Source organism: Salvelinus alpinus, chromosome 28 (assembly GCF_045679555.1).
Source record: "Salvelinus alpinus chromosome 28, SLU_Salpinus.1, whole genome shotgun sequence".
NCBI classification, from domain to species: Eukaryota; Metazoa; Chordata; class Actinopteri; order Salmoniformes; family Salmonidae; genus Salvelinus; species Salvelinus alpinus.
The window spans coordinates 39,027,993-39,053,585 of NC_092113.1; the positions used below are offsets into that span (position 1 = coordinate 39,027,993).

General features: G+C 47.8%; 1 protein-coding gene across 3 annotated transcripts in view; it reads right to left on the reverse strand.

The window, feature by feature from the left end:
• LOC139557849 (copine-8-like) overlaps nt 1-25,593 on the reverse strand; it is a 217,468-nt gene that overhangs the window by 135,759 nt on the left and 56,116 nt on the right. For all 3 annotated transcript variants that reach the window (XM_071373098.1, XM_071373100.1, XM_071373099.1), the window contains exon 4: nt 11,227-11,330. In XM_071373098.1, coding sequence (XP_071229199.1) covers nt 11,227-11,330 — 104 coding nt within the window. The remainder of the gene's footprint in view (nt 1-11,226; nt 11,331-25,593) is intronic.

Consider the following 25,593-nt stretch of genomic DNA (forward strand, 5'->3'; position numbering starts at 1 on the left):
GGTAAGAGAATATAGTAGGTAGGATGGAGGAGGAGGGAAAGAGGATATAGTAGGTAGGATGAGGAGGGAGGAGGAGGGAAAGAGGATATAGATAGTAGGTAGGATGTAGGATGGAGGAGGAGGGAAATAGGATATAGTAGGTAGGATGGAGGAGGGAGGAGGAGGGAAAGAGGATATAATAGGTAGGATGGAGGAGGGAGGAGGAGGGAAAGAGGATATAGATAGTAGGTAGGATGTAGGAGGGATGAGGAGGGTAAGAGAATATAGTAGGTAGGATGGAGGAGGAGGGAAAGAGGATATAGTAGGTAGGATGAGGAGGGAGGAGGAGGGAAAGAGGATATAGTAGGTAGGATGGAGGAGGAGGGAAAGAGGATATAGTAGGTAGGATGGAGGAGGGAGGAGGAGGGAAAGAGGATATAGTAGGTAGGATGGAGGAGGAGGGAAAGAGGATATAGATAGTAGGTAGGATGGAGGAGGAGGGAAAGAGGATATAGTAGGTAGGATGTAGGATGGAGGAGGAGGGAAAGAGAATATAGTAGGTAGGATGAGGAGGGAGGAGGAGGGAAAGAGGATATAGTAGGTAGGATGTAGGATGGAGGAGGAGGGAAAGAGGATATAGTAGGTAGGATGGAGGAGGGAGGAGGAGGGAAAGATGATATAGTAGGTAGGATGGAGGAGGGAGAAGGAGGGAAAGAGGATATAGTAGGTAGGATGAGGAGGGAGGAGGAGGGAAAGAGGATATAGATAGTAGGTAGAATGTAGAATGGAGGAGTAGGGAAAGAGGATATAGTAGGTAGGATGGAGGAGGGAAAGAGGATATAGATAGTAGGTAGGATGTAGGAGGGATGAGGAGGGTAAGAGAATATAGTAGGTAGGATGGAGGAGGAGGAAAAGAGGATATAGTAGGTAGGATGAGGAGGGAGGAGGAGGGAAAGAGGATATAGTAGGTAGGATGGAGGAGGGAAAGAGGATATAGATAGTAGGTAGGATGTAGGAGGGATGAGGAGGGTAAGAGAATATAGTAGGTAGGATGGAGGAGGAGGAAAAGAGGATATAATAGGTAGGATGAGGAGGGAGGAGGAGGGAAAGAGGATATAGTAGGTAGGATGAGGAGGGAGGAGGACGGAAATAGGATATAGTATGTAGGATGAGGAGGGAGGAGGAGGGAAAGAGGATATAGATAGTAGGTAGGATGTAGGATGGAAGAGGAGGGAAATCGGATATAGTAGGTAGGATGGAGGAGGGAGGAGGAGGGAAAGAGGATATAATAGGTAGGATGGAGGAGGGAGGAGGAGGGAAAGAGGATATAGATAGTAGGTAGGATGTAGGAGGGATGAGGAGGGTAAGAGAATATAGTAGGTAGGATGGAGGAGGAGGGAAAGAGGATATAGTAGGTAGGATGAGGAGGGAGGAGGAGGGAAAGAGGATATAGTAGGTAGGATGGAGGAAGGAGGAGGAGGAAAAGAGGATATAGTAGGTAGGATGGAGGAGGGAGGAGGAGGGAAAGAGGATATAGTAGGTAGGATGGAGGAGGAGGGAAAGAGGATATAGATAGTAGGTAGGATGGAGGAGGAGGGAAAGAGGATATAGTAGGTAGGATGTAGGATGGAGGAGGAGGGAAAGAGAATATAGTAGGTAGGATGAGGAGGGAGGAGGAGGGAAAGAGGATATAGTAGGTAGGATGTAGGATGGAGGAGGAGGGAAAGAGGATATAGTAGGTAGGATGGAGGAGGGAGGAGGAGGGAAAGATGATATAGTAGGTAGGATGGAGGAGGGAGAAGGAGGGAAAGAGGATATAGTAGGTAGGATGAGGAGGGAGGAGGAGGGAAAGAGGATATAGATAGTAGGTAGAATGTAGGATGGAGGAGTAGGGAAAGAGGATATAGTAGGTAGGATGGAGGAGGGAGGATGAGGGAAAGAGGATATAGTAGGTAGGATGGAGGAGGGAAAGAGGATATAGATAGTAGGTAGGATGTAGGAGGGATGAGGAGGGTAAGAGAATATAGTAGGTAGGATGGAGGAGGAGGGAAAGAGGATATAGTAGGTAGGATGAGGAGGGAGGAGGAGGGAAAGAGGATATAGTAGGTAGAATGAGGAGGGAGGAGGAGGGAAAGAGGATATAGTAGGTAGGATGGAGGAGGAGGGAAAGAGGATATAGTAGGTAGGATGGAGGAGGGAGGAGGAGGGAAAGAGGATATAGTAGGTAGGATGGAGGAGGGAGGGAGGAGGAGGGAAAGAGGATATAGTAGGTAGGATGGAGGAGGGAGGGAGGAGGAGGGAAAGAGGATATAGTAGGTAGGATGGAGGAAGGAGGAGGAGGGAAAGAGGATATAGTAGGTACGAGGGAGGAGGGAGGAGAGGGAAAGAGGATATAGTAGGTACGAGGGAGGAGGGAGGAGAGGGAAAGAGAATATAGTAGGTAGGATGGAGGAGGGAGGAGGAGGGAAATAGGATATAGTAGGTAGGATGGAGGAGGGAGGAGGAGGGAAAGATGATATAGTAGGTAGGATGGAGGAGGGAGGAGGAGGGAAAGAGGATATAGTAGGTAGGATGAGGAGGGAGGAGGAGGGAAAGAAGATATAGTAGGTAGGATGGAGGAATGAGGAGGAGGAAAAGAGGATATAGTAGGTAGGATGGAGGAGGGAAAGAGGATATAGATAGTAGGTAGGATGTAGGAGGGATGAGGAGGGTAAGAGAATATAGTAGGTAGGATGGAGGAGGAGGAAAAGAGGATATAGTAGGTAGGATGAGGAGGGAGGAGGAGGGAAAGAGGATATAGTAGGTAGGATGGAGGAGGGAAAGAGGATATAGATAGTAGGTAGGATGTAGGAGGGATGAGGAGGGTAAGAGAATATAGTAGGTAGGATGGAGGAGGAGGAAAAGAGGATATAATAGGTAGGATGAGGAGGGAGGAGGAGGGAAAGAGGATATAGTAGGTAGGATGAGGAGGGAGGAGGACGGAAATAGGATATAGTATGTAGGATGAGGAGGGAGGAGGAGGGAAAGAGGATATAGATAGTAGGTAGGATGTAGGATGGAAGAGGAGGGAAATCGGATATAGTAGGTAGGATGGAGGAGGGAGGAGGAGGGAAAGAGGATATAATAGGTAGGATGGAGGAGGGAGGAGGAGGGAAAGAGGATATAGATAGTAGGTAGGATGTAGGAGGGATGAGGAGGGTAAGAGAATATAGTAGGTAGGATGGAGGAGGAGGGAAAGAGGATATAGTAGGTAGGATGAGGAGGGAGGAGGAGGGAAAGAGGATATAGTAGGTAGGATGGAGGAAGGAGGAGGAGGAAAAGAGGATATAGTAGGTAGGATGGAGGAGGGAGGAGGAGGGAAAGAGGATATAGTAGGTAGGATGGAGGAGGAGGGAAAGAGGATATAGATAGTAGGTAGGATGGAGGAGGAGGGAAAGAGGATATAGTAGGTAGGATGTAGGATGGAGGAGGAGGGAAAGAGAATATAGTAGGTAGGATGAGGAGGGAGGAGGAGGGAAAGAGGATATAGTAGGTAGGATGTAGGATGGAGGAGGAGGGAAAGAGGATATAGTAGGTAGGATGGAGGAGGGAGGAGGAGGGAAAGATGATATAGTAGGTAGGATGGAGGAGGGAGAAGGAGGGAAAGAGGATATAGTAGGTAGGATGAGGAGGGAGGAGGAGGGAAAGAGGATATAGATAGTAGGTAGAATGTAGGATGGAGGAGTAGGGAAAGAGGATATAGTAGGTAGGATGGAGGAGGGAGGATGAGGGAAAGAGGATATAGTAGGTAGGATGGAGGAGGGAAAGAGGATATAGATAGTAGGTAGGATGTAGGAGGGATGAGGAGGGTAAGAGAATATAGTAGGTAGGATGGAGGAGGAGGGAAAGAGGATATAGTAGGTAGGATGAGGAGGGAGGAGGAGGGAAAGAGGATATAGTAGGTAGAATGAGGAGGGAGGAGGAGGGAAAGAGGATATAGTAGGTAGGATGGAGGAGGAGGGAAAGAGGATATAGTAGGTAGGATGGAGGAGGGAGGAGGAGGGAAAGAGGATATAGTAGGTAGGATGGAGGAGGGAGGGAGGAGGAGGGAAAGAGGATATAGTAGGTAGGATGGAGGAGGGAGGGAGGAGGAGGGAAAGAGGATATAGTAGGTAGGATGGAGGAAGGAGGAGGAGGGAAAGAGGATATAGTAGGTACGAGGGAGGAGGGAGGAGAGGGAAAGAGGATATAGTAGGTACGAGGGAGGAGGGAGGAGAGGGAAAGAGAATATAGTAGGTAGGATGGAGGAGGGAGGAGGAGGGAAATAGGATATAGTAGGTAGGATGGAGGAGGGAGGAGGAGGGAAAGATGATATAGTAGGTAGGATGGAGGAGGGAGGAGGAGGGAAAGAGGATATAGTAGGTAGGATGAGGAGGGAGGAGGAGGGAAAGAAGATATAGTAGGTAGGATGGAGGAATGAGGAGGAGGAAAAGAGGATATAGTAGGTAGGATGGAGGAGGGAGGAGGAGGGAAAGAGGATATAGTAGGTAGGATGAGGAGGGAGGAGGAGGGAAAGAAGATATAGTAGGTAGGAGGAGGAGGGAGGAGGAGGGAAAGAGGATATAGTAGGTAGGATGGAGGAGGAGGGAAAGAGGATATAGTAGGTAGGATGAAGGAGGGAGGAGGAGGGAAAGAGGATATAGTAGGTAGGATGGAGGAGGGAGGAGGAGGGAAAGAGGATATAGTAGGTAGGATGGAGGAGGGAGGAGGAGGGAAAGAGGATATAGATAGTAGGTAGGATGTAGGAGGGATGAGGAGGGAAAGAGAATATAGTAGGTAGGATGGAGGAGGAGGGAAAGATGATATAGTAGGTAGGATGAAGGAGGGAGGAGGAGGGAAAGAGGATATAGTAGGTAGGATGGAGGAGGGAGGAGGAGGGAAAGATGATATAGTAGGTAGGATGGAGGAGGGAGGAGAAGGGAAAGAGGATATAGTAGGTAGGATGAGGGGGGAGGAGGAGGGAAAGAGGATATAGTAGGTAGGATGAGGAGGGAGGAGGAGGGAAAGAGGATATAGATAGTAGGTAGGATGTAGGAGGGAGGAGGAGGGAAAGAGAATATAGTAGGTAGGAGGAGGAGGGAAAGAGGGTATAGATAGTAGGTAGGATGGAGGAGGAGGGAAAGAGGGTATAGATAGTAGGTAGGATGGAGGAGGAGGGAAAGAGGATATAGTAGGTAGGATGGAGGAGGGAGGAGGAGGGAAAGATGATATAGTAGGTAGGATGAGGGGGGAGGAGGAGGGAAAGAGGATATAGTAGGTAGGATGAGGAGGGAGGAGGAGGGAAAGAGGATATAGATAGTAGGTAGGATGTAGGAGGGATGAGGAGGGTAAGAGAATATAGTAGGTAGGATGGAGGAGGAGGAAAAGAGGATATAGTAGGTAGGATGAGGAGGGAGGAGGAGGGAAAGAGGATATAGTAGATAGAATGAGGAGGGAGGAGGACGGAAATAGGATATAGTAGGTAGGATGAGGAGGGAGGAGGAGGGAAAGAGGATATAGATAGTAGGTAGGATGTAGGATAGAGGAGGAGGGAAATAGGATATAGTAGGTAGGATGGAGGAGGGAGGAGGAGGGAAAGAGGATATAATAGGTAGGATGGAGGAGGGAGGAGGAGGGAAAGAGGATATAGATAGTAGGTAGGATGTAGGAGGGATGAGGAGGGTAAGAGAATATAGTAGGTAGGATGGAGGAGGAGGGAAAGAGGATATAGTAGGTAGGATGAGGAGGGAGGAGGAGGGAAAGAGGATATAGTAGGTAGGATGGAGGAAGGAGGAGGAGGGAAAGAGGATATAGTAGGTAGGATGGAGGAGGGAGGAGGAGGGAAAGAGGATATAGTAGGTAGGATGGAGGAGGAGGGAAAGAGGATATAGATAGTAGGTAGGATGGAGGAGGAGGGAAAGAGGATATAGTAGGTAGGATGTAGGATGGAGGAGGAGGGAAAGAGAATATAGTAGGTAGGATGAGGAGGGAGGAGGAGGGAAAGAGGATATAGTAGGTAGGATGTAGGATGGAGGAGGAGGGAAAGAGGATATAGTAGGTAGGATGGAGGAGGGAGGAGGAGGGAAAGATGATATAGTAGGTAGGATGGAGGAGGGAGAAGGAGGGAAAGAGGATATAGTAGGTAGGATGAGGAGGGACGAGGAGGGAAAGAGGATATAGATAGTAGGTAGAATGTAGGATGGAGGAGTAGGGAAAGAGGATATAGTAGGTAGGATGGAGGAGGGAGGAGGAGGGAAAGAGGATATAGTAGGTAGGATGGAGGAGGGAGGAGGGAAAGAGGATATAGATAGTAGGTAGGATGTAGGAGGGATGAGGAGGGTAAGAGAATATAGTAGGTAGGATGGAGGAGGAGGGAAAGAGGATATAGTAGGTAGGATGAGGAGGGAGGAGGAGGGAAAGAGGATATAGTAGGTAGGATGAGGAGGGAGGAGGAGGGAAATATGATATAGTAGGTAGGATGAGGAGGGAGGAGGAGGGAAAGAGGATATAGATAGTAGGTAGGATGTAGGATGGAGGAGGAGGGAAATAGGATATAGTAGGTAGGATGGAGGAGGGAGGAGGAGGGAAAGATGATATAGTAGGTAGGATGGAGGAGGGAGGAGGAGGGAAAGAGGATATAGATAGTAGGTAGGATGTAGGAGGGATGAGGAGGGTAAGAGAATATAGTAGGTAGGATGGAGGAGGAGGGAAAGAGGATATAGTAGGTAGGATGAGGAGGAGGGAAAGAGGATATAGTAGGTAGGATGGAGGAGGGAGGAGGAGGGAAAGATGATATAGTAGGTACGAGGGAGGAGGGAGGAGGAGGGAAAGATGATATAGTAGGTAGGATGGAGGAGGGAGGAGGAGGGAAAGAGGATATAGTAGGTAGGATGGAGGAGGAGGGAAAGAGGATATAGATAGTAGGTAGGATGGAGGAGGAGGGAAAGAGGATATAGTAGGTAGGATGTGGAGGGAGGAGGAGGGAAAGAGGATATAGTAGGTAGGATGGAGGAGGGAGGAGGATGGAAAGAGGATATAGTAGGTAGGATGGAGGAGGGAGGGAGGAGGAGGGAAAGAGGATATAGATAGTAGGTAGGATGGAGGAGGAGGGAAAGAGGATATAGTAGGTAGGATGAGGAGGGAGAAGGAGGGAAAGAGGATATAGTAGGTAGGATGGAGGAGGGAGGAGGAGGGAAAGAGGATATAGTAGGTAGGATGGAGGAGGGAGGAGGAGGGAAAGAGGATATAGTAGGTACGAGGGAGGAGGGAGGAGGAGGGAAAGATGATATAGTAGGTAGGATGGAGGAGGGAGGAGGAGGGAAAGAGGATATAGTAGGTAGGATGGAGGAGGAGGGAAAGAGGATATAGATAGTAGGTAGGATGGAGGAGGAGGGAAAGAGGATATAGTAGGTAGGATGTGGAGGGAGGAGGAGGGAAAGAGGATATAGTAGGTAGGATGGAGGAGGGAGGAGGATGGAAAGAGGATATAGTAGGTAGGATGGAGGAGGGAGGGAGGAGGAGGGAAAGAGGATATAGATAGTAGGTAGGATGGAGGAGGAGGGAAAGAGGATATAGTAGGTAGGATGAGGAGGAGGGAAAGAGGATATAGTAGGTAGGATGGAGGAGGGAGGAGGAGGGAAAGATGATATAGTAGGTACGAGGGAGGAGGGAGGAGGAGGGAAAGATGATATAGTAGGTAGGATGGAGGAGGGAGGAGGAGGGAAAGAGGATATAGTAGGTAGGATGGAGGAGGAGGGAAAGAGGATATAGATAGTAGGTAGGATGGAGGAGGAGGGAAAGAGGATATAGTAGGTAGGATGTGGAGGGAGGAGGAGGGAAAGAGGATATAGTAGGTAGGATGGAGGAGGGAGGAGGAGGGAAAGAGGATATAGTAGGTAGGATGAGGAGGGAGGAGGAGGGAAAGAGGATATAGTAGATAGAATGAGGAGGGAGGAGGACGGAAATAGGATATAGTAGGTAGGATGAGGAGGGAGGAGGAGGGAAAGAGGATATAGATAGTAGGTAGGATGTAGGATAGAGGAGGAGGGAAATAGGATATAGTAGGTAGGATGGAGGAGGGAGGAGGAGGGAAAGAGGATATAATAGGTAGGATGGAGGAGGGAGGAGGAGGGAAAGAGGATATAGATAGTAGGTAGGATGTAGGAGGGATGAGGAGGGTAAGAGAATATAGTAGGTAGGATGGAGGAGGAGGGAAAGAGGATATAGTAGGTAGGATGAGGAGGGAGGAGGAGGGAAAGAGGATATAGTAGGTAGGATGGAGGAAGGAGGAGGAGGGAAAGAGGATATAGTAGGTAGGATGGAGGAGGGAGGAGGAGGGAAAGAGGATATAGTAGGTAGGATGGAGGAGGAGGGAAAGAGGATATAGATAGTAGGTAGGATGGAGGAGGAGGGAAAGAGGATATAGTAGGTAGGATGTAGGATGGAGGAGGAGGGAAAGAGAATATAGTAGGTAGGATGAGGAGGGAGGAGGAGGGAAAGAGGATATAGTAGGTAGGATGTAGGATGGAGGAGGAGGGAAAGAGGATATAGTAGGTAGGATGGAGGAGGGAGGAGGAGGGAAAGATGATATAGTAGGTAGGATGGAGGAGGGAGAAGGAGGGAAAGAGGATATAGTAGGTAGGATGAGGAGGGACGAGGAGGGAAAGAGGATATAGATAGTAGGTAGAATGTAGGATGGAGGAGTAGGGAAAGAGGATATAGTAGGTAGGATGGAGGAGGGAGGAGGAGGGAAAGAGGATATAGTAGGTAGGATGGAGGAGGGAGGAGGGAAAGAGGATATAGATAGTAGGTAGGATGTAGGAGGGATGAGGAGGGTAAGAGAATATAGTAGGTAGGATGGAGGAGGAGGGAAAGAGGATATAGTAGGTAGGATGAGGAGGGAGGAGGAGGGAAAGAGGATATAGTAGGTAGGATGAGGAGGGAGGAGGAGGGAAATATGATATAGTAGGTAGGATGAGGAGGGAGGAGGAGGGAAAGAGGATATAGATAGTAGGTAGGATGTAGGATGGAGGAGGAGGGAAATAGGATATAGTAGGTAGGATGGAGGAGGGAGGAGGAGGGAAAGATGATATAGTAGGTAGGATGGAGGAGGGAGGAGGAGGGAAAGAGGATATAGATAGTAGGTAGGATGTAGGAGGGATGAGGAGGGTAAGAGAATATAGTAGGTAGGATGGAGGAGGAGGGAAAGAGGATATAGTAGGTAGGATGAGGAGGAGGGAAAGAGGATATAGTAGGTAGGATGGAGGAGGGAGGAGGAGGGAAAGATGATATAGTAGGTACGAGGGAGGAGGGAGGAGGAGGGAAAGATGATATAGTAGGTAGGATGGAGGAGGGAGGAGGAGGGAAAGAGGATATAGTAGGTAGGATGGAGGAGGAGGGAAAGAGGATATAGATAGTAGGTAGGATGGAGGAGGAGGGAAAGAGGATATAGTAGGTAGGATGTGGAGGGAGGAGGAGGGAAAGAGGATATAGTAGGTAGGATGGAGGAGGGAGGAGGATGGAAAGAGGATATAGTAGGTAGGATGGAGGAGGGAGGGAGGAGGAGGGAAAGAGGATATAGATAGTAGGTAGGATGGAGGAGGAGGGAAAGAGGATATAGTAGGTAGGATGAGGAGGGAGAAGGAGGGAAAGAGGATATAGTAGGTAGGATGGAGGAGGGAGGAGGAGGGAAAGAGGATATAGTAGGTAGGATGGAGGAGGGAGGAGGAGGGAAAGAGGATATAGTAGGTACGAGGGAGGAGGGAGGAGGAGGGAAAGATGATATAGTAGGTAGGATGGAGGAGGGAGGAGGAGGGAAAGAGGATATAGTAGGTAGGATGGAGGAGGAGGGAAAGAGGATATAGATAGTAGGTAGGATGGAGGAGGAGGGAAAGAGGATATAGTAGGTAGGATGTGGAGGGAGGAGGAGGGAAAGAGGATATAGTAGGTAGGATGGAGGAGGGAGGAGGATGGAAAGAGGATATAGTAGGTAGGATGGAGGAGGGAGGGAGGAGGAGGGAAAGAGGATATAGATAGTAGGTAGGATGGAGGAGGAGGGAAAGAGGATATAGTAGGTAGGATGAGGAGGAGGGAAAGAGGATATAGTAGGTAGGATGGAGGAGGGAGGAGGAGGGAAAGATGATATAGTAGGTACGAGGGAGGAGGGAGGAGGAGGGAAAGATGATATAGTAGGTAGGATGGAGGAGGGAGGAGGAGGGAAAGAGGATATAGTAGGTAGGATGGAGGAGGAGGGAAAGAGGATATAGATAGTAGGTAGGATGGAGGAGGAGGGAAAGAGGATATAGTAGGTAGGATGTGGAGGGAGGAGGAGGGAAAGAGGATATAGTAGGTAGGATGGAGGAGGGAGGAGGATGGAAAGAGGATATAGTAGGTAGGATGGAGGAGGGAGGGAGGAGGAGGGAAAGAGGATATAGATAGTAGGTAGGATGGAGGAGGAGGGAAAGAGGATATAGTAGGTAGGATGAGGAGGGAGAAGGAGGGAAAGAGGATATAGTAGGTAGGATGGAGGAGGGAGGAGGAGGGAAAGAGGATATAGTAGGTAGGATGGAGGAGGGAGGAGGAGGGAAAGAGGATATAGTAGGTAGGATGTAGGAGGGAGGAAGAGGGAAAGATGATATAGTAGGTAGGATGGAGGAGGAGGGAAAGAGGATATAGTAGGTAGGATGGAGGAGGAGGGAAAGAGGATATAGTAGGTAGGATGAGGAGGGAGGAGGAGGGAAAGATGATATAGTAGGTAGGATGAGGAGAGAGGAGGAGGGAAAGAGGATATAGTAGGTAGGATGAGGAGGGAGAGGGAGGGAGGACAGTAATTATTATGGGACTCTGCTGGGACTTCAGGCAGTATGGAGAATGAGGATAAAACCATCATATAAAATATTGATCATTCTTTTCCTCCTAATCTCAACAACACATGACAATCAAGACAGAGGAGAATAACGATGAATGATTTATTACACAGGAGAGAGATGGAGAGGGGGTGGAGGAAAGGGAGAAAAGAGGGCAAGAAGGGAGAGAGAGAAGTTGAGTAGGAAGAGGAGAAGGAGAGGAGAGATGAAGGGAAAGAGAAAGAAGGAGAAGGAGAGATAGGAGGATGGAAAGGAAGGGTTGGTTGGGAAGAAACGGCACATCACATGTAAAACTCACACACCCTCCCTACCTGTCTGCCTGGTGAGTCCTCGGAGGACCAGATCAAAGAGAATAACTACTCACACGTCAAAGCGTAGATTCTGCTTCTCCTCAAAGAAGTAGTCCAGGATGTACTTCCTGACAAAGTCTGGGTTTAGAGTGTTGTCAATCACCTCCGTTCTCCCAAACTAGAAGAGGACAGATAGAGAGGGAAGGGGGAAAGAGAGATATGGAGAGAGAGTTGTGACAAAATAATCATAAACTTCTATGCAGTTTGTAAGAAAGCAGCCCAACGTTTTATTCCTCTCTCTCCTCTACTCTGCTATCTCCCCTCTCCTCTCTCCTTTCTCTCCTCTCCTCTCCTCTCTCTCATCTTCTCCTCTCCTCTCTCCACCTCTCTCATCTGCTGTCTCCTAACCTCTCTCTCCTCTATCCTCTCCTCTCCTCTCTCCTCTCCTCTCCTCTCCTCTCCTCTCTCCACCCCTCTCCTCTATCCTCTCATTTTCTCCTCTCCTCTCTCCACCCCTCTCATCTGCTGTCTCCTAACCTCTCTCTTCTCCTCTCTCATCTCCTCTCTCTCATCTTCTCCTCTCCTCTCTCCACCCCTCTCCTCTGCTGTCTCCTAACCTCTCTCTCCTCTACCCTCTCCTCTCTCTCATCTTCTCCTCTCCTCTCTCCACCCCTCACATCTGCTGTCTCCTAACCTCTCTCTCCTCTCCGCTCCTCTCTCTTCTCCTCTCTCTCTCTCCTCTCTCTCATATTCTCCTCTCCTCTCTCCACCCCTCTCATCTGCTGTCTCCTAACCTCTCTCTCCTCTATCCTCTCCTCTTTCTCATCTTCTCCTCTCCTCTCTCATCTGCTGTCTCCTAACCTCTCTCTTCTCCTCTCTCTTTCATCTCCTCTCTCTCATCTTCTCCTCTCCTCTATCCACCCCTCTCATCTGCTGTCTCCTAACCTCTCTCTCCTCTCCTCTCTCTTCTCCTCTCTCTCTCATCTCCTCTCTCTCATCTTCTCCTCACCTCTCTCCACCCCTCTCATCTGCTGTCTCCTAACCTCTCTCTCCTCTATCCTCTCCTCTTTCTCATCTTCTCCTCTCCTCTCTCCACCCCTCTCATCTACTGTCTCCTCTCCTCTCTCTCCTCTATCCTCTCCTCTCCTCTTTCTCATCTTCTCCTCACCTCTCTCCACCCCATCTCATCTGCTGTCTCCTAACCTCTCTCTCCTCTATCCTCTCCTCTCTCTCATCTTCTCCTCTCCTCTCCTCTCTCCACCCCTCTCATCTGCTGTCTCCTCTCCTCTCTCTCCTCTATCCTCTCCTCTCCTCTTTCTCATCTTCTCCTCTCCTCTCTCCACCCCTCTCATCTGCTGTCTCCTAACCTCTCTCTCCTCTCCTCTCCTCTCTCTATCCTCTCCTCTCTCCACCCCTCTCCTCTGCTGTCTCCTAACCTCTCTCTCCTCTATCCTCTCCTCTCTCTCATCTTCTCCTCTCCTCTCTCCACCCCTCACATCTGCTGTCTCCTAACCTCTCTCTCCTCTATCCTCTCCTCTCTCTCATCTTCTCCTCTCCTCTCTCCACCCCTCTCATCTGCTGTCTCCTAACCTCTCTCTCCTCTATCCTCTCCTCTCTCTCTCCTCTCCTCTCTCTCTCATCTTCTCCTCTCCTCTCTCCACCCCTCTCATCTGCTGTCTCCTAACCTCTCTCTCCTCTCCTCTCCTCTCTCTCTCCTCTCCTCTCTCTCTCATCTTCTCCTCTCCTCTCTCCACCCCTCTCATCTGCTGTCTCCTAACCTCTCTCTCCTCTATCCTCTCCTCTCTCTCATCTTCTCCTCTCCTCTCCTCTCTCCACCCCTCTCATCTGCTGTCTCCTCTCCTCTCTCTCCTCTATCCTCTCCTCTCCTCTCTCTCATCTTCTCCTCTCCTCTCTCCACCCCTCACATCTGCTGTCTCCTAACCTCTCTCTCCTCTATCCTCTCCTCTCTCTCATCTTCTCCTCTCCTCTCTCCACCCCTCTCCTCTGCTGTCTCCTAACCTCTCTCTCCTCTATCCTCTCCCTCTCTCTCATATTCTCCTCTCCTCTCCTCTCTCTCATCTCCTCTCCTCTCTCCACCCCTCTCATCTGCTGTCTCCTAACCTCTCTCTCCTCTCCGCTCCTCTCTCTTCTCCTCTCTCTCTCTCTCCTCTCTCTCATCTTCTCCTCTCCTCTAGCCATCCCTCTCATCTGCTGTCTCCTAACCTCTCTTTCCTCTCCTCTCCTCTCTCCTCTCCTCTCCTCTCTCTCATCTTCTTCTCTCCTCTCACATCTGCTGTCTCCTCTCCTCTCTCTCCTCTATCCTCTCCTCTCTCTCATCTTTTCCTCTCCTCTCTCATCTGCTGTCTCCTAACCTCTATCTCCTCTATCCTCTCCTCTCTCTCTCTCCTCTCCTCTCTCTCATCTTCTCCTCACCTCTCTCCACCCCTCTCATCTGCTGTCTCCTAACCTCTCTCTCCTCTATCCTCTCCTCTCTCTCATCTTCTCCTCTCCTCTCTCCACCCCTCTCATCTACTGTCTCCTCTCCTCTCTCTCCTCTATCCTCTCCTCTCCTCTTTCTCATCTTCTCCTCTCCTCTCTCCACCCCTCTCATCTGCGGTCTCCTAACCTCTCTCTCCTCTCCTCTCCTCTCTCTCTCCTCTCCTCTCTCTCATCTTCTCCTCACCTCTCTCCACCCCTCTCCTCTGCTGTCTCCTAACCTCTCTCTCCTCTACCCTCTCCTCTCTCTCATCTTCTCCTCTCCTCTCTCTCATCTTCTCCTCTCCTCTCTCCACCCCTCTCATCTACTGTCTCCTCTCCTCTCTCTCCTCTATCCTCTCCTCTCCTCTTTCTCATCTTCTCCTCTCCTCTCTCCACCCCTCTCATCTGCGGTCTCCTAACCTCTCTCTCCTCTCCTCTCCTCTCTCTCTCCTCTCCTCTCTCTCATCTTCTCCTCACCTCTCTCCACCCCTCTCATCTGCTGTCTCCTAACCTCTCTCTCCTTTATCCTCTCCTCTCCTCTTTCTCATCTTCTACTCTCCTCTCTCCACCCCTCTCATCTGCTGTCTCCTAACCTCTCTCTCCTCTATCCTCTCCTCTCCTCTCTCTCATCTTCTCCTCTCCTCTCTCATCTGCTGTCTCCTAACCTCTATCTCCTCTATCCTCTCCTCTTTCTCATCTTCTACTCTCCTCTCTCCACCCCTCTCATCTGCTGTCTCCTAACCTCTCTCTCCTCTATCCTCTCCTCTCCTCTCTCTCATCTTCTCCTCTCCTCTCCTCACCCCTCTCATCTGCTGTCTCCTAACCTCTCTCTCCTCTATCCTCTCCTCTCTCTCATCTTCTCCTCTCCTCTCTCCAACCCTCTCATCTGCTGTCTCCTAACCTCTCTCTCCTCTATCCTCTCCTCTCTCTCATCTTCTCCTCTCCTCTCTCCACCCCTCACATCTGCTGTCTCCTAACCTCTCTCTCCTCTATCCTCTCCTCTCTCTCATCTTCTCCTCTCCTCTCTCCACCCCTCTCATCTGCTGTCTCCTAACCTCTCTCTCCTCTATCCTCTCCTCTCCTCTCTCTCATCTTCTCCTCTCCTCTCTCATCTGCTGTCTCCTAACCTCTATCTCCTCTATCCTCTCCTCTCCTCTTTCTCATCTTCTACTCTCCTCTCTCCACCCCTCTCATCTGCTGTCTCCTAACCTCTCTCTCCTCTATCCTCTCCTCTCCTCTCTCTCATCTTCTCCTCTCCTCTCCTCACCCCTCTCATCTGCTGTCTCCTAACCTCTCTCTCCTCTATCCTCTCCTCTCTCTCATCTTCTCCTCTCCTCTCTCCAACCCTCTCATCTGCTGTCTCCTAACCTCTCTCTCCTCTATCCTCTCCTCTCTCTCATCTTCTCCTCTCCTCTCTCCACCCCTCACATCTGCTGTCTCCTAACCTCTCTCTCCTCTATCCTCTCATCTCTCTCATCTTCTCCTCTCCTCTCTCCACCCCTCACATCTGCTGTCTCCTAACCTCTCTCTCCTCTATCCTCTCCTCTCTCTCATCTTCTCCTCTCCTCTCTCCACCCCTCACATCTGCTGTCTCCTAACCTCTCTCTCCTCTATCCTCTCCTCTCTCTCATCTTATCCTCTCCTCTCTCCACCCCTCTCCTCTCCTCTATCATCTCCTCTCCTCTCTTGTAGACACCGAGCAGCAGATAAACACAGTCTTAGTGGAGGTCAATAGTCAGTGTTGTAATGGCTGACTGGATCCTACTGCTACAGCTCCTCTGTCTTTGTGTTGTTTGTTTAGTTGGATCCCCATTAGCTTTTGTAGAAGCAGCAGCTACTCTTCCTGGGGTCCACAAAAAACACGGACAAGTAACAAAACACTGATACACTGACACCGATTTAAAATACAACGATATAAAAACAATACAATGGCTGGTTGCTCGGAGCTCTTAGCTCATCTGTCTTGTAAAGTGCAACAGGAAACTATCCTCATTGAATTTAATTACAGCCAGATAATTAATATCCACTCTCTCTTTCTCTCTTTCTCGCTCTCCCTCCCTCCCTCGCTCTCTTTCTCTCTCGCTCTCTCTCTCGCTCCCTCACTCTCTCTCGCCCCCCCCCTCTCTCTCTCTCACTCTCTCTCTCGCTCTCTCCTTCTCTCTGTATCTCTCTCCCTCTTGCTCCCTATCTCCCCTCTATTTCTGTCTCCCTCTCTCTCTCTCTCTCGCTCCCTCTCTCTCTCCCTCTATTTCTGCCTCCTTCTCACTGTCTCTCTTTTTTCCTCTCCATCACGCAGCCTCTACTTCCTCTCAGTGTGAGAACTGTTGGTGTCGTTACTCAACAGAAACACTTGCCTGTTTGTACAGGGAAAGAAAAACACAACAAAGTCGCTGTATTTACTTTCATTTCATTCTCATTTATTTAACCAGGATAGTCCCCTCAGTAACAATTGGCCAATGTTTTCCAGGGAGTCCTGGGTAAAGCCTTTCAACTGAACAGAGAAACTAAAGCAAATGAAATACAGCATGTGAACCCTCTCCTCTCCTCTCCTCTCCTCTCCTCTCCTCTCCTCTCCTCTCCTCTCCTCTCCTCTCCTCTCCTCTCCTCCACTCCCCTCTCCCTCCTCTCCTCTCGTCTCTGTGAACTTAAGTGAAGTAAAGCGTGTGAATTAAAGCATGTGAACTAAAGCGTGTGAACTAAAGCGTGTGAACTAAAGCGTGTGAACTAAAGCGTGTGAACTAAAGCATGTAAGATGGCGCCGATAGAGATGGCAGCTTCGCTTCTAGTCCTTCGTTTTTTAATGTATTATTTCTTACATTGTTAGCCCAGAAAACCTTAAGTGTTAGTACATACAGCCGGGAAGAACTATTGGATATCAGAGAGACGTCAACTTACCAGCACAACCAGCACTACGACCAGGAATACGACTTTCCCAAAGCGGATCCTTTGTCTGCAAGGGCATTTGAACTGTTTCCAGAGGCCGACCCAAAACAAAGCCGCCGGAGGAGAGGGTGCCGGAGCGGTCTTCTAGTGAGGCTTCGGATGCGCTCACACCCCCCACCGCTTCCGAGTATATTACTCGCTAATGTCCAGTCCCTAGCTAACAAAGTCGACAAAATCAGGGCAAGAGTTGCTTTCCAAAGAGATATCTGGGATTGTAACATACTCTTTTTCAAGGAAACATGGCTAGCTTGGGACATGCTGTCGAAGTCAGTACAGCCAACAGGATTTTCAGTGCAATGGGAATAAACATCTCTCCGGTAAGAAGAAGGGCGGGGGTGTATGTTTCATGATTAATGACTCATGGTGTAATTGTAACAACATACAGGAACTCAAGTCCTTTTGTTCACCCAACCTAGAATTCCTCAAAATCAAATGCCGACTGTATTATCTCCCAAGAGAACTCTCCTCAGTCATCGTCACAGCCGTGTACATCCCCCCCGCAAGCGGATCCCAAGACGGCCATCAAGGAACTTCACTGGACTTTATGCAAACTGGAAACCATATATCCTGAGGCTGCATTTAATGTAGCTGGGGATTTTAACAAAGTTAATCTGAGATCAAGGCTACCTAAATTCTATCAGCGTATCGATTGCAGTACACGAGCGAGTAACACGCTCGACCATTGCTACTCTAACTTCCGCGATGTATACAAGACCCTCCCCCACCCTCCTTTTGGCAAATCTGACCATGACTCCATCTTGTTGCTCCCCACCTATAGGCAGAAACTAAAACAGGAAGCACCCATGCTTAGGTCTACCCTACGCTGGTCTGACCACGTGGCCTGGGATATGTTTTGGGTAGCCTCAGAGAACAACATTGACATATATGCTCGGTGAGCGAGTTATAAGGAATTCTATAGGAGATGTTGTGCCCACTGTGACAATTAAAACATTCCCTAACCAGAAACCGTGGATTGATGGCAGAAAGCACGTATCACCGCATTTAATCAGGGCAAGGCAACTGGGAATTTGGCCGAATACAAACAGTGTAGTTACTCCCCCCGTAAGGCAATCAAACAAGCAAAGTGTCAGTATAGAGACAAAGTGGAGTCGCAATTCAACGGCTCAAACACGAGACGTATGTGGCAGGGTCTACAGACAATCACGGAGTACAAAAAGAAAACCAGCACAGTCGCGGACATCGACGTCTTGCTTCCAGACAAATTAAACAACTTCTTTGCGTGCTTTGAGGACAATTCAGTGCCACCAACACCATAGTACCCTCCAAACTCGTCATTAACCTCGAGACCCTGGGTCTCGACCCCGCCCTGTGCAACTGGGTCCTGGACTTCCTGACAGGCTGCCCCCAGGTAGGAACAACATCTCCACTCTGCTGATCCTCAACACTGGTGCCCCACAAGGGTGTGTTCTCAGCCCCCTGTTGTACTCCCTGTTCACCCACGACTGCGTGGCCATGCACGCCTCCAACTCAATCATCTAGTTTGCAGACGACACAACAGTGGTAGGATTGATTACCAACAATGACGAGACAGCCTACAGCGAGGAGATGAGGGCCCTCGAAGTGTGGTGTCAGGAAAATAAATCAAATCAAAGTTTATTTGTCGCGTGCGCCGAATACAACAGGTGTAGACCTTACTGTGAAACTTACTTACAGGCTCTAACCAATAGTGCAAAAAAGGTATTAGGTGAACAATAGGTAGGTAAAGAAATAAAAGTTAAGTTCCTCGGCGTACACATCACGGACAAACTGAAATGGTCCACGCACACAGACAGTGTGGTGAAGAAGGCGCAACAGCACCTCTTCAACCTCAGGAGGCTGAAGAAATGTGGCTTGTTACCAAAAACACTCACTAACTTCTACAGGTGCACAATCGAGAGCATCCTGTCGGGTTGTATCACCGCCTGGTACGGCAACTGCACCGCCCACAACCGCAGGGCTCTCCAGAGGTTAGTGAGGTCTGCACAACGCATCACCGGGGCCAAAGTACCTGCCCTCCAGGACACTTACAGCACCCGATGTCACAGGAAGACAAAAAAGTTAATCAAGGACATCAACCACCCAAACCATTGCCTGTTCACCCCACTTCCATCCAGAAGGCGAGTTCAGTACAAGTGCATCAAAGCTGGGACAGAGAGATTGAAAAACAGCTTCTATCTCAAGGCCATCAGATTGTTAAACAGCCACCACTAGCACAGAGAGGCTGCTGCCTACCTACAGACTTGATGTCATTGGCCACTTTAATAAATGGAACGCTAGTCACTTGGCACTTTAAGAATGTTTACATATCTCACATTACACATCTCATATGTATATACTGTATCCTACACTATCTATTCTATCTATTGCATCTTAGCCGCTCTGTCACTGCTCATCCATATATTTTATACTTATATATTCTCATCCCATTCATTTACTAGATTGTGTGTATTAGGTATTCTTGTGGAATTTGATAAATATTAGGATTTGTTGTGGAATTGTTAGATATTACCTGTTAGATACTGCTGCACTGTCGGATCTAGAAGCACAAGCATTTCGCTACACTCGCAAAAAACATCGGCTAACCATGTGTATGTGACCAATAACATTTGATTTGATATGAACTAAAGCGTGAGACGATGAGGTGCTATAACTGTAATAGTACAGTGAGGAGGTGCTCAAACTACTGTCTGATGCTGTAATGTGTGTGTGTGTGTGTGTGTGTGTGTGTGTGTGTGTGTGTGTGTGTGTGTGTGTGTGTGTGTGTGTGTGTGTGTGTGTGTGTGTGTGTGTGTGTGTGTGTGTGTGTGTGTGTGTGTGTGTGTGTGTGATGTTGTGAGGATGCTTGGGATGCTGTGTGATGATGGTGTTGTGCTGAAAAGCAGGCATACACACACACACACACACACACACACACACACACACACACACACACACACACACACACACACACACACACACACACACACACACACACACACACACACACACACGCACACGCATGCACAACCCACACACCTCTGTGCTGCAGTTAGTTTGTTCCCTCAGCTAATTGTGTCTATTATGAATAATGCATGTTGAGAGGCCTGGCTGAGTCTTTGAGATGAACATGAATTAATGATGGGCCAGTAGAAAGTGTTACTTACCATAAACTGACAGAGAGAATGAATGATTACAGAGTCAGGTCTTAATGAGCCGTCTTAATGATACAGTACTGCCGTCTGTTATACTACACGGTACTGCCGTCTGTTACACTACAGGGTACTGCCGTCTGTTACACTACAGGGTACTGCCGTCTGTTACACTACACGGTAATGCCGTCTGTTAACCTACACGTTACTGCCGTCTGTTATACTACACAGTACTGGCGTCTGTTATACTACACAGTACTGTTGTCTGTTATACTACACAGTACTGCTGTCTGTTATACTACACGGTACTGCTGTCTGTTATACTACACAGTACTGCTGTCTGTTATACTACATGGTACTGCCGTCTGTTACACTACACGGTACTGCCGTCTGTTACACTACACGGTACTGCTGTCTGTTATACTACACAGTACTGCTGTCTGTTATACTACACGGTACTGCTGTCTGTTATACTACACAGTACTGCTGTCTGTTATACTACACGGTACTGCCGTCTGTTACACTACACAGTACTGCTAACTGTTATACTACACGGTACTGCTGTCTGTTATACTACACAGTACTGCCGTCTGTTATACTAGACAGTACTGCAGTCTGTTACACTGCACTGTACTGCCGTCTGTTACACTACACGGTACTGCCGTCTGTTATACTAGACAGTACTGCAGTCTGTTACACTGCACTGTACTGCCGTCTGTTACACTACACGGTACTGCCGTCTGTTATACTGCACGGTACTGCCGTCTGTTATACTGCACGGTACTGCCGTCTGTTATACTGCACGGTACTGCCGTCTGTTATACTGCACGGTACTGCCGTCTGTTACACTACACGGTACTGCCGTCTGTTACACTACACGGTACTGCCGTCTGTTATACTACACAGTACTGCTGTCTGTTATACTACACGGTACTGCAGTCTGTTATACTAGACAGTACTGCTGATGGTTAAACTACACAGTACTGCTGTCTGTTACACTACACAGTACTGCCGTCTGTTATACTACACAGTACTGCCGTCTGTTATACTACACAGTACTGCCGTCTGTTATACTACACAGTACTGCCGTCTGTTATACTAGACAGTACTGCTGTCTGTTATACTACACGGTACTGCTGATGGTTAAACTACACAGTACTGCTGTCTGTTACACTACACAGTACTGCCGTCTGTTATACTACACAGTACTGCCGTCTGTTATACTACACAGTACTGCCGTCTGTTATACTACACAGTACTGCCGTCTGTTATACTACACAGTACTGCCGTCTGTTATACTACACAGTACTGCCGTCTGTTATACTACACAGTACTGCCGTCTGTTACACTACACAGTACTGCCGTCTGTTATACTACACAGTACTGCCGTCTGTTAAACTACACAGTACTGCCATCTGTTATACTACACAGTACTGCTGATGGTTATACTACACAGTACTGCAGTCTGTTACACTAGACAGTACTGCAGTTAGGGCTGTGGTGGTCATGAAATTCTGTCAGACGGTTATTGTCATGCAAAAGACTGTCGGTCTCACGGTAATTGACCGTTAATTAACATAAACACGTTTAGCGTCTCCAGGCCTCCACACATACAAGCCTCTGATGGAACATCTACATTTAAAAAGGTCTAATAAATCAATATACACCATCACAATAAATCCGTTCTTTATTTTCGGCAGGTCTAAAGAAACATGATATGAATATTTTTTTTCTTCAGGATAACAGAATATGAGTTGGCCTACTGTATGTTATCTGTCTATGCCCCATGATATAGGCTGTAGACTTGTTCAGTTAGCAGACTAGATATGCTTCTAAGTTCCATTATTTTATATTATATGATTTTATGGTAAGAAGAATATAATTGACCTTAGCTGTCACGTTCTGACCTTAGTTCTTTTGTATTTTCTTTGTTTTAGTATGGTCAGGGCGTGAGTTGGGTGGGTTATCTATGTTTTGTGTTTCTATGTTGGGTTTTTCGTTTGGCCTGATATGGTTCTCAATCAGAGGCAGGTGTTAGTCATTGTCTCTGATTGGGAACCATATTTAGGGAGCCTGTTTTCTGTTGTGTTTTGTGGGTGGTTGTCTCTGATTGGGAACCATATTTAGGTAGCCTGTTTTCTGTTGTGTTTTGTGGATGGTTGTCCTCCGTGTCTGTGTGTTCCACACGGAACTGTTTCGGTTTTCAGTAGTTCACTTTATTGTTTTGTATCTCAGGGTTCAGTTTGTTCTATTAAAGTTTCACCATGAACACTTACCACGCTGCGCTTTGGTCCTCCTCTCTTTCTCCCAACGAAGATCGTTACATTAGCTTAATAAAACGGAAAGGATATTTCTTCCCATTCCGGAGTGAGCGCGCATATGAAGTGGCTACGTTGAGCATTAAAGTGATCATTTGAAACAGGTCCTATGAGATAGATTCAGAGTTATTTGGCAACTTTAGTTGTGAATGATACAAACCTTAGAATGTCTTATTAATCAAAACATATATGGGCTGCGTGATGCGACTATAGACTGTCGATGATTTGAGAAAGTCTAAAAAAAAAAGCTTGTTCTCTGTTCCTTTCCTCAGGCTGCACCCCCTGTTCTCTTATCAAGTGATCATATTTTCACCCATCAGACTATTGTCAATGTAATGTGGTCTTTACTAATTAGTTAAAATTAGTTTTGATTTAGACTGGCCCATTATCAAATGGGAAGGAACAGGGGCAGGGGGAAGGGGGAAAAAAGTCATTATGTACTCCAATAGTGAATGGAGGCCGTGCGCTTTCCCGCTAGGTCTGTTTTTCAGTTGATGCCTGCTAGGCTACTTTGGTTTTATAGCGGAGCTGTGTTTAATATGAGCAGCTGAGAAATACATATAATAAACACTTACATCACACCACACATCATTTATTTTATTTTGGAGTACAGGCCAGACCCGTTACGTACCAGAGACATTTTAAATCAGTTTTGTTTTATAATTTTATGGCATACGTAATATATGGTAAGCTATATTTTGTATAATGGAACAATCCTAATTTTAATTCAGTCATTTTTTTTGAGGGGGGGGGGGGGGCCTTGGGGTGATAATCCTATGCATGAGTTCCAATATGCGTACGGATGTGTTTTGAATGAATCATCACCATTTCCTGTTGTTAGGCTTTGAAACAACATCCACTACGACCATGTTTTATCACTCAGTTTCAACCTGTTGTTGAACTTCTCTCTTCATATGGATCATCACAGTGAGGTGAGTTTAAAATATATACTGTTTTAATGATACGTGTTTGATGTGATTTTTCCATTTCATTTGCATTGATGTCAGAGTGGTTAGAGGGACAATATAGCCCTGAGTACCAGGCCCTTAGGACCTGATGGAGGGACAATAGAGCCCTGAGTACCAGGCCACTAGGACCTGATGGAGGGACAATATAGCCCTGAGTACCAGGCCCTTAGGACCTGATGGAGGGACAATAGAGCCCTGAGTACCAGGCCACTAGGACCTGATGGAGGGACAATAGAGCCCTGAGTACCAGGCCACTAGGACCTGATGGAGGGACAATATAGCCCTGAGTACCAGGCCACTAGGACCTGATGGAGGGACAATATAGCCCTGAGTACCAGGCCCTTAGGACCTGATGGAGGGACAATAGAGCCCTGAGTACCAGGCCACTAGGACCTGATGGAGGGACAATAGAGCCCTGAGTACCAGGCCATTAGGACCTGATGGAGGGACAATATAGCCCTGAGTACCAGGTCATTAGGACCTGATGGAGGGACAATAGAGCCATGAGTACCAGACCATTAGGACCTGATGGTCGTTAGCGAGTTGGGTACTACCAAAGCATGTCCAGAGTGCATAAGAGGAGATTACCATGACTCAACAGTCATGTGGAATTCTACTGTGGTCATGATTCATGACTGCTGTTGTGGCGGTAATACAGTCACCTCAACAGCCCTAATTGCAGTGTGTTACACTACACAGTACTGCAGTCTGTTACACTACACAGCACTGCAGTTTGTTACACTACACAGTACTGCAGTGGGTTATAATACACCGTACTACAGTGGGTTATAATACACAGTACTGCAGTCTGTTATACTACACAGTACTGCAGTAGGTTATAATACACAGTACTGCAGTCTGGTATAGGGAAACTCACACAGTATGTAGCAGAGGTATGGACGTTCGAGTCACAAATATGATGACTTGCAACTCTACTTTGACTTTAACACCAATGACTCGTGACTTGACTTGGACTTGAGCCCTATGACTCGACCTGACTTGATACCCTCCCCAACCTGACTTGATACCCTCCCCAAACTGACTTGATACCCTCCCCAACCTGACTTGATACCCTCCCCAACCTGACTTGATACCCTCCCCAACCTGACTTGATACCCTCCCCAACCTGACTTGATACCCTCCCCAACCTGACTTGATACCCTCCCCAAACTGACTCGATACCCTCCCCAAACTGACTTGATACCCTCCCCAAACTGACTTGATACCCTCCCCAACCTGACTTGATACCCTCCCCAACCTGACTCGATACCCTCCCCAAACTGACTTGATACCCTCCCCAAACTGACTTGATACCCTCCCCAACCTGACTCGATACCCTCCCCAACCTGACTTGATACCCTCCCCAACCTGACTTGATACCCTCCCCAAACTGACTTGATACCCTCCCCAAACTGACTTGATACCCTCCCCAACCTGACTTGATACCCTCCCCAAACTGACTCGATACCCTCCCCAACCTGACTTGATACCCTCCCCAACCTGACTTGATACCCTCCCCAAACTGACTTGATACCCTCCCCAACCTGACTTGATACCCTCCCCAACCTGACTTGATACCCTCCCCAAACTGACTTGATACCCTCCCCAAACTGACTTGATACCCTCCCCAAGCCCAAATATTAAAAATGATGCTATTAAAAAAGTGTGCAGCGCATCAACTCTTCATTTAACGGACTACAGTTTGAATCGGACAGCAGCCAATCAAATTGTGCCAGCTGAGAAACAGTTGTGCGTGGCAGTGCAGAGGAACGTCGGCGGGTGAATTCAGATGGAGCCCTTGGAAAGATGATACCCAAAATTATTATTTTCAGATATCAACAAAAAAAGGATTGCAACTTGCAAAACATGCGGGAAGAAAATTACAGACGGAGGCGCAACAATTTCCAACTTTGTTCGACATTTGAAGCTGCACAAACAACGGTAAGTCGTGGCTAATATAGCCGACAGCTATATATTTGATTACTTTACTGGTGTATCATGTAGGCTAACGTAACGTTAAATCAATGAGCCTCCACACAGTCAATCAGTACGGGAACGTGATCATTGCACCCAAGATTGAGCTACAACTGGCTAGGCAGTTGGTAGCCTAAATCCTGCCTGATGTTACTGTTGTTCCTAAAACCATTGACATACGTTAGATTACTGTAACCACACACAGAGAGGGTGTGTGTGTTAAGGTTGGGCGAATGTGTACAAGCCTACATCGCCCGATTGCGCCCCATAGCGGTCCTCGATAGTCGATCACTATTGGGGGGGGCTTTCTCATGGCTACCCATGTATTTCCATGGAAATATAACGTATATTTGGAAAGTAATAAATATATAGATATTTTTAAAAGCATTCAAGATTTGCGTAAATGTAATGTACTAACTATTACTCTTGTTAAAAGTATCAAATGGTATTACATTTTGTGAAGAGCACATTATGACTTGTTTAGGACTCGAAACTCAAAGTTTAGGACTTGAGACTTGACTTGATACTTGCCTGTCTTGACTTGAGACTTGACTCGTACTTGACTGTCTTGACTTTGGACTTGACTTGGGACTTGAGTGCTAAGACTTGAGACTTACTTGTGACTTGTAAAA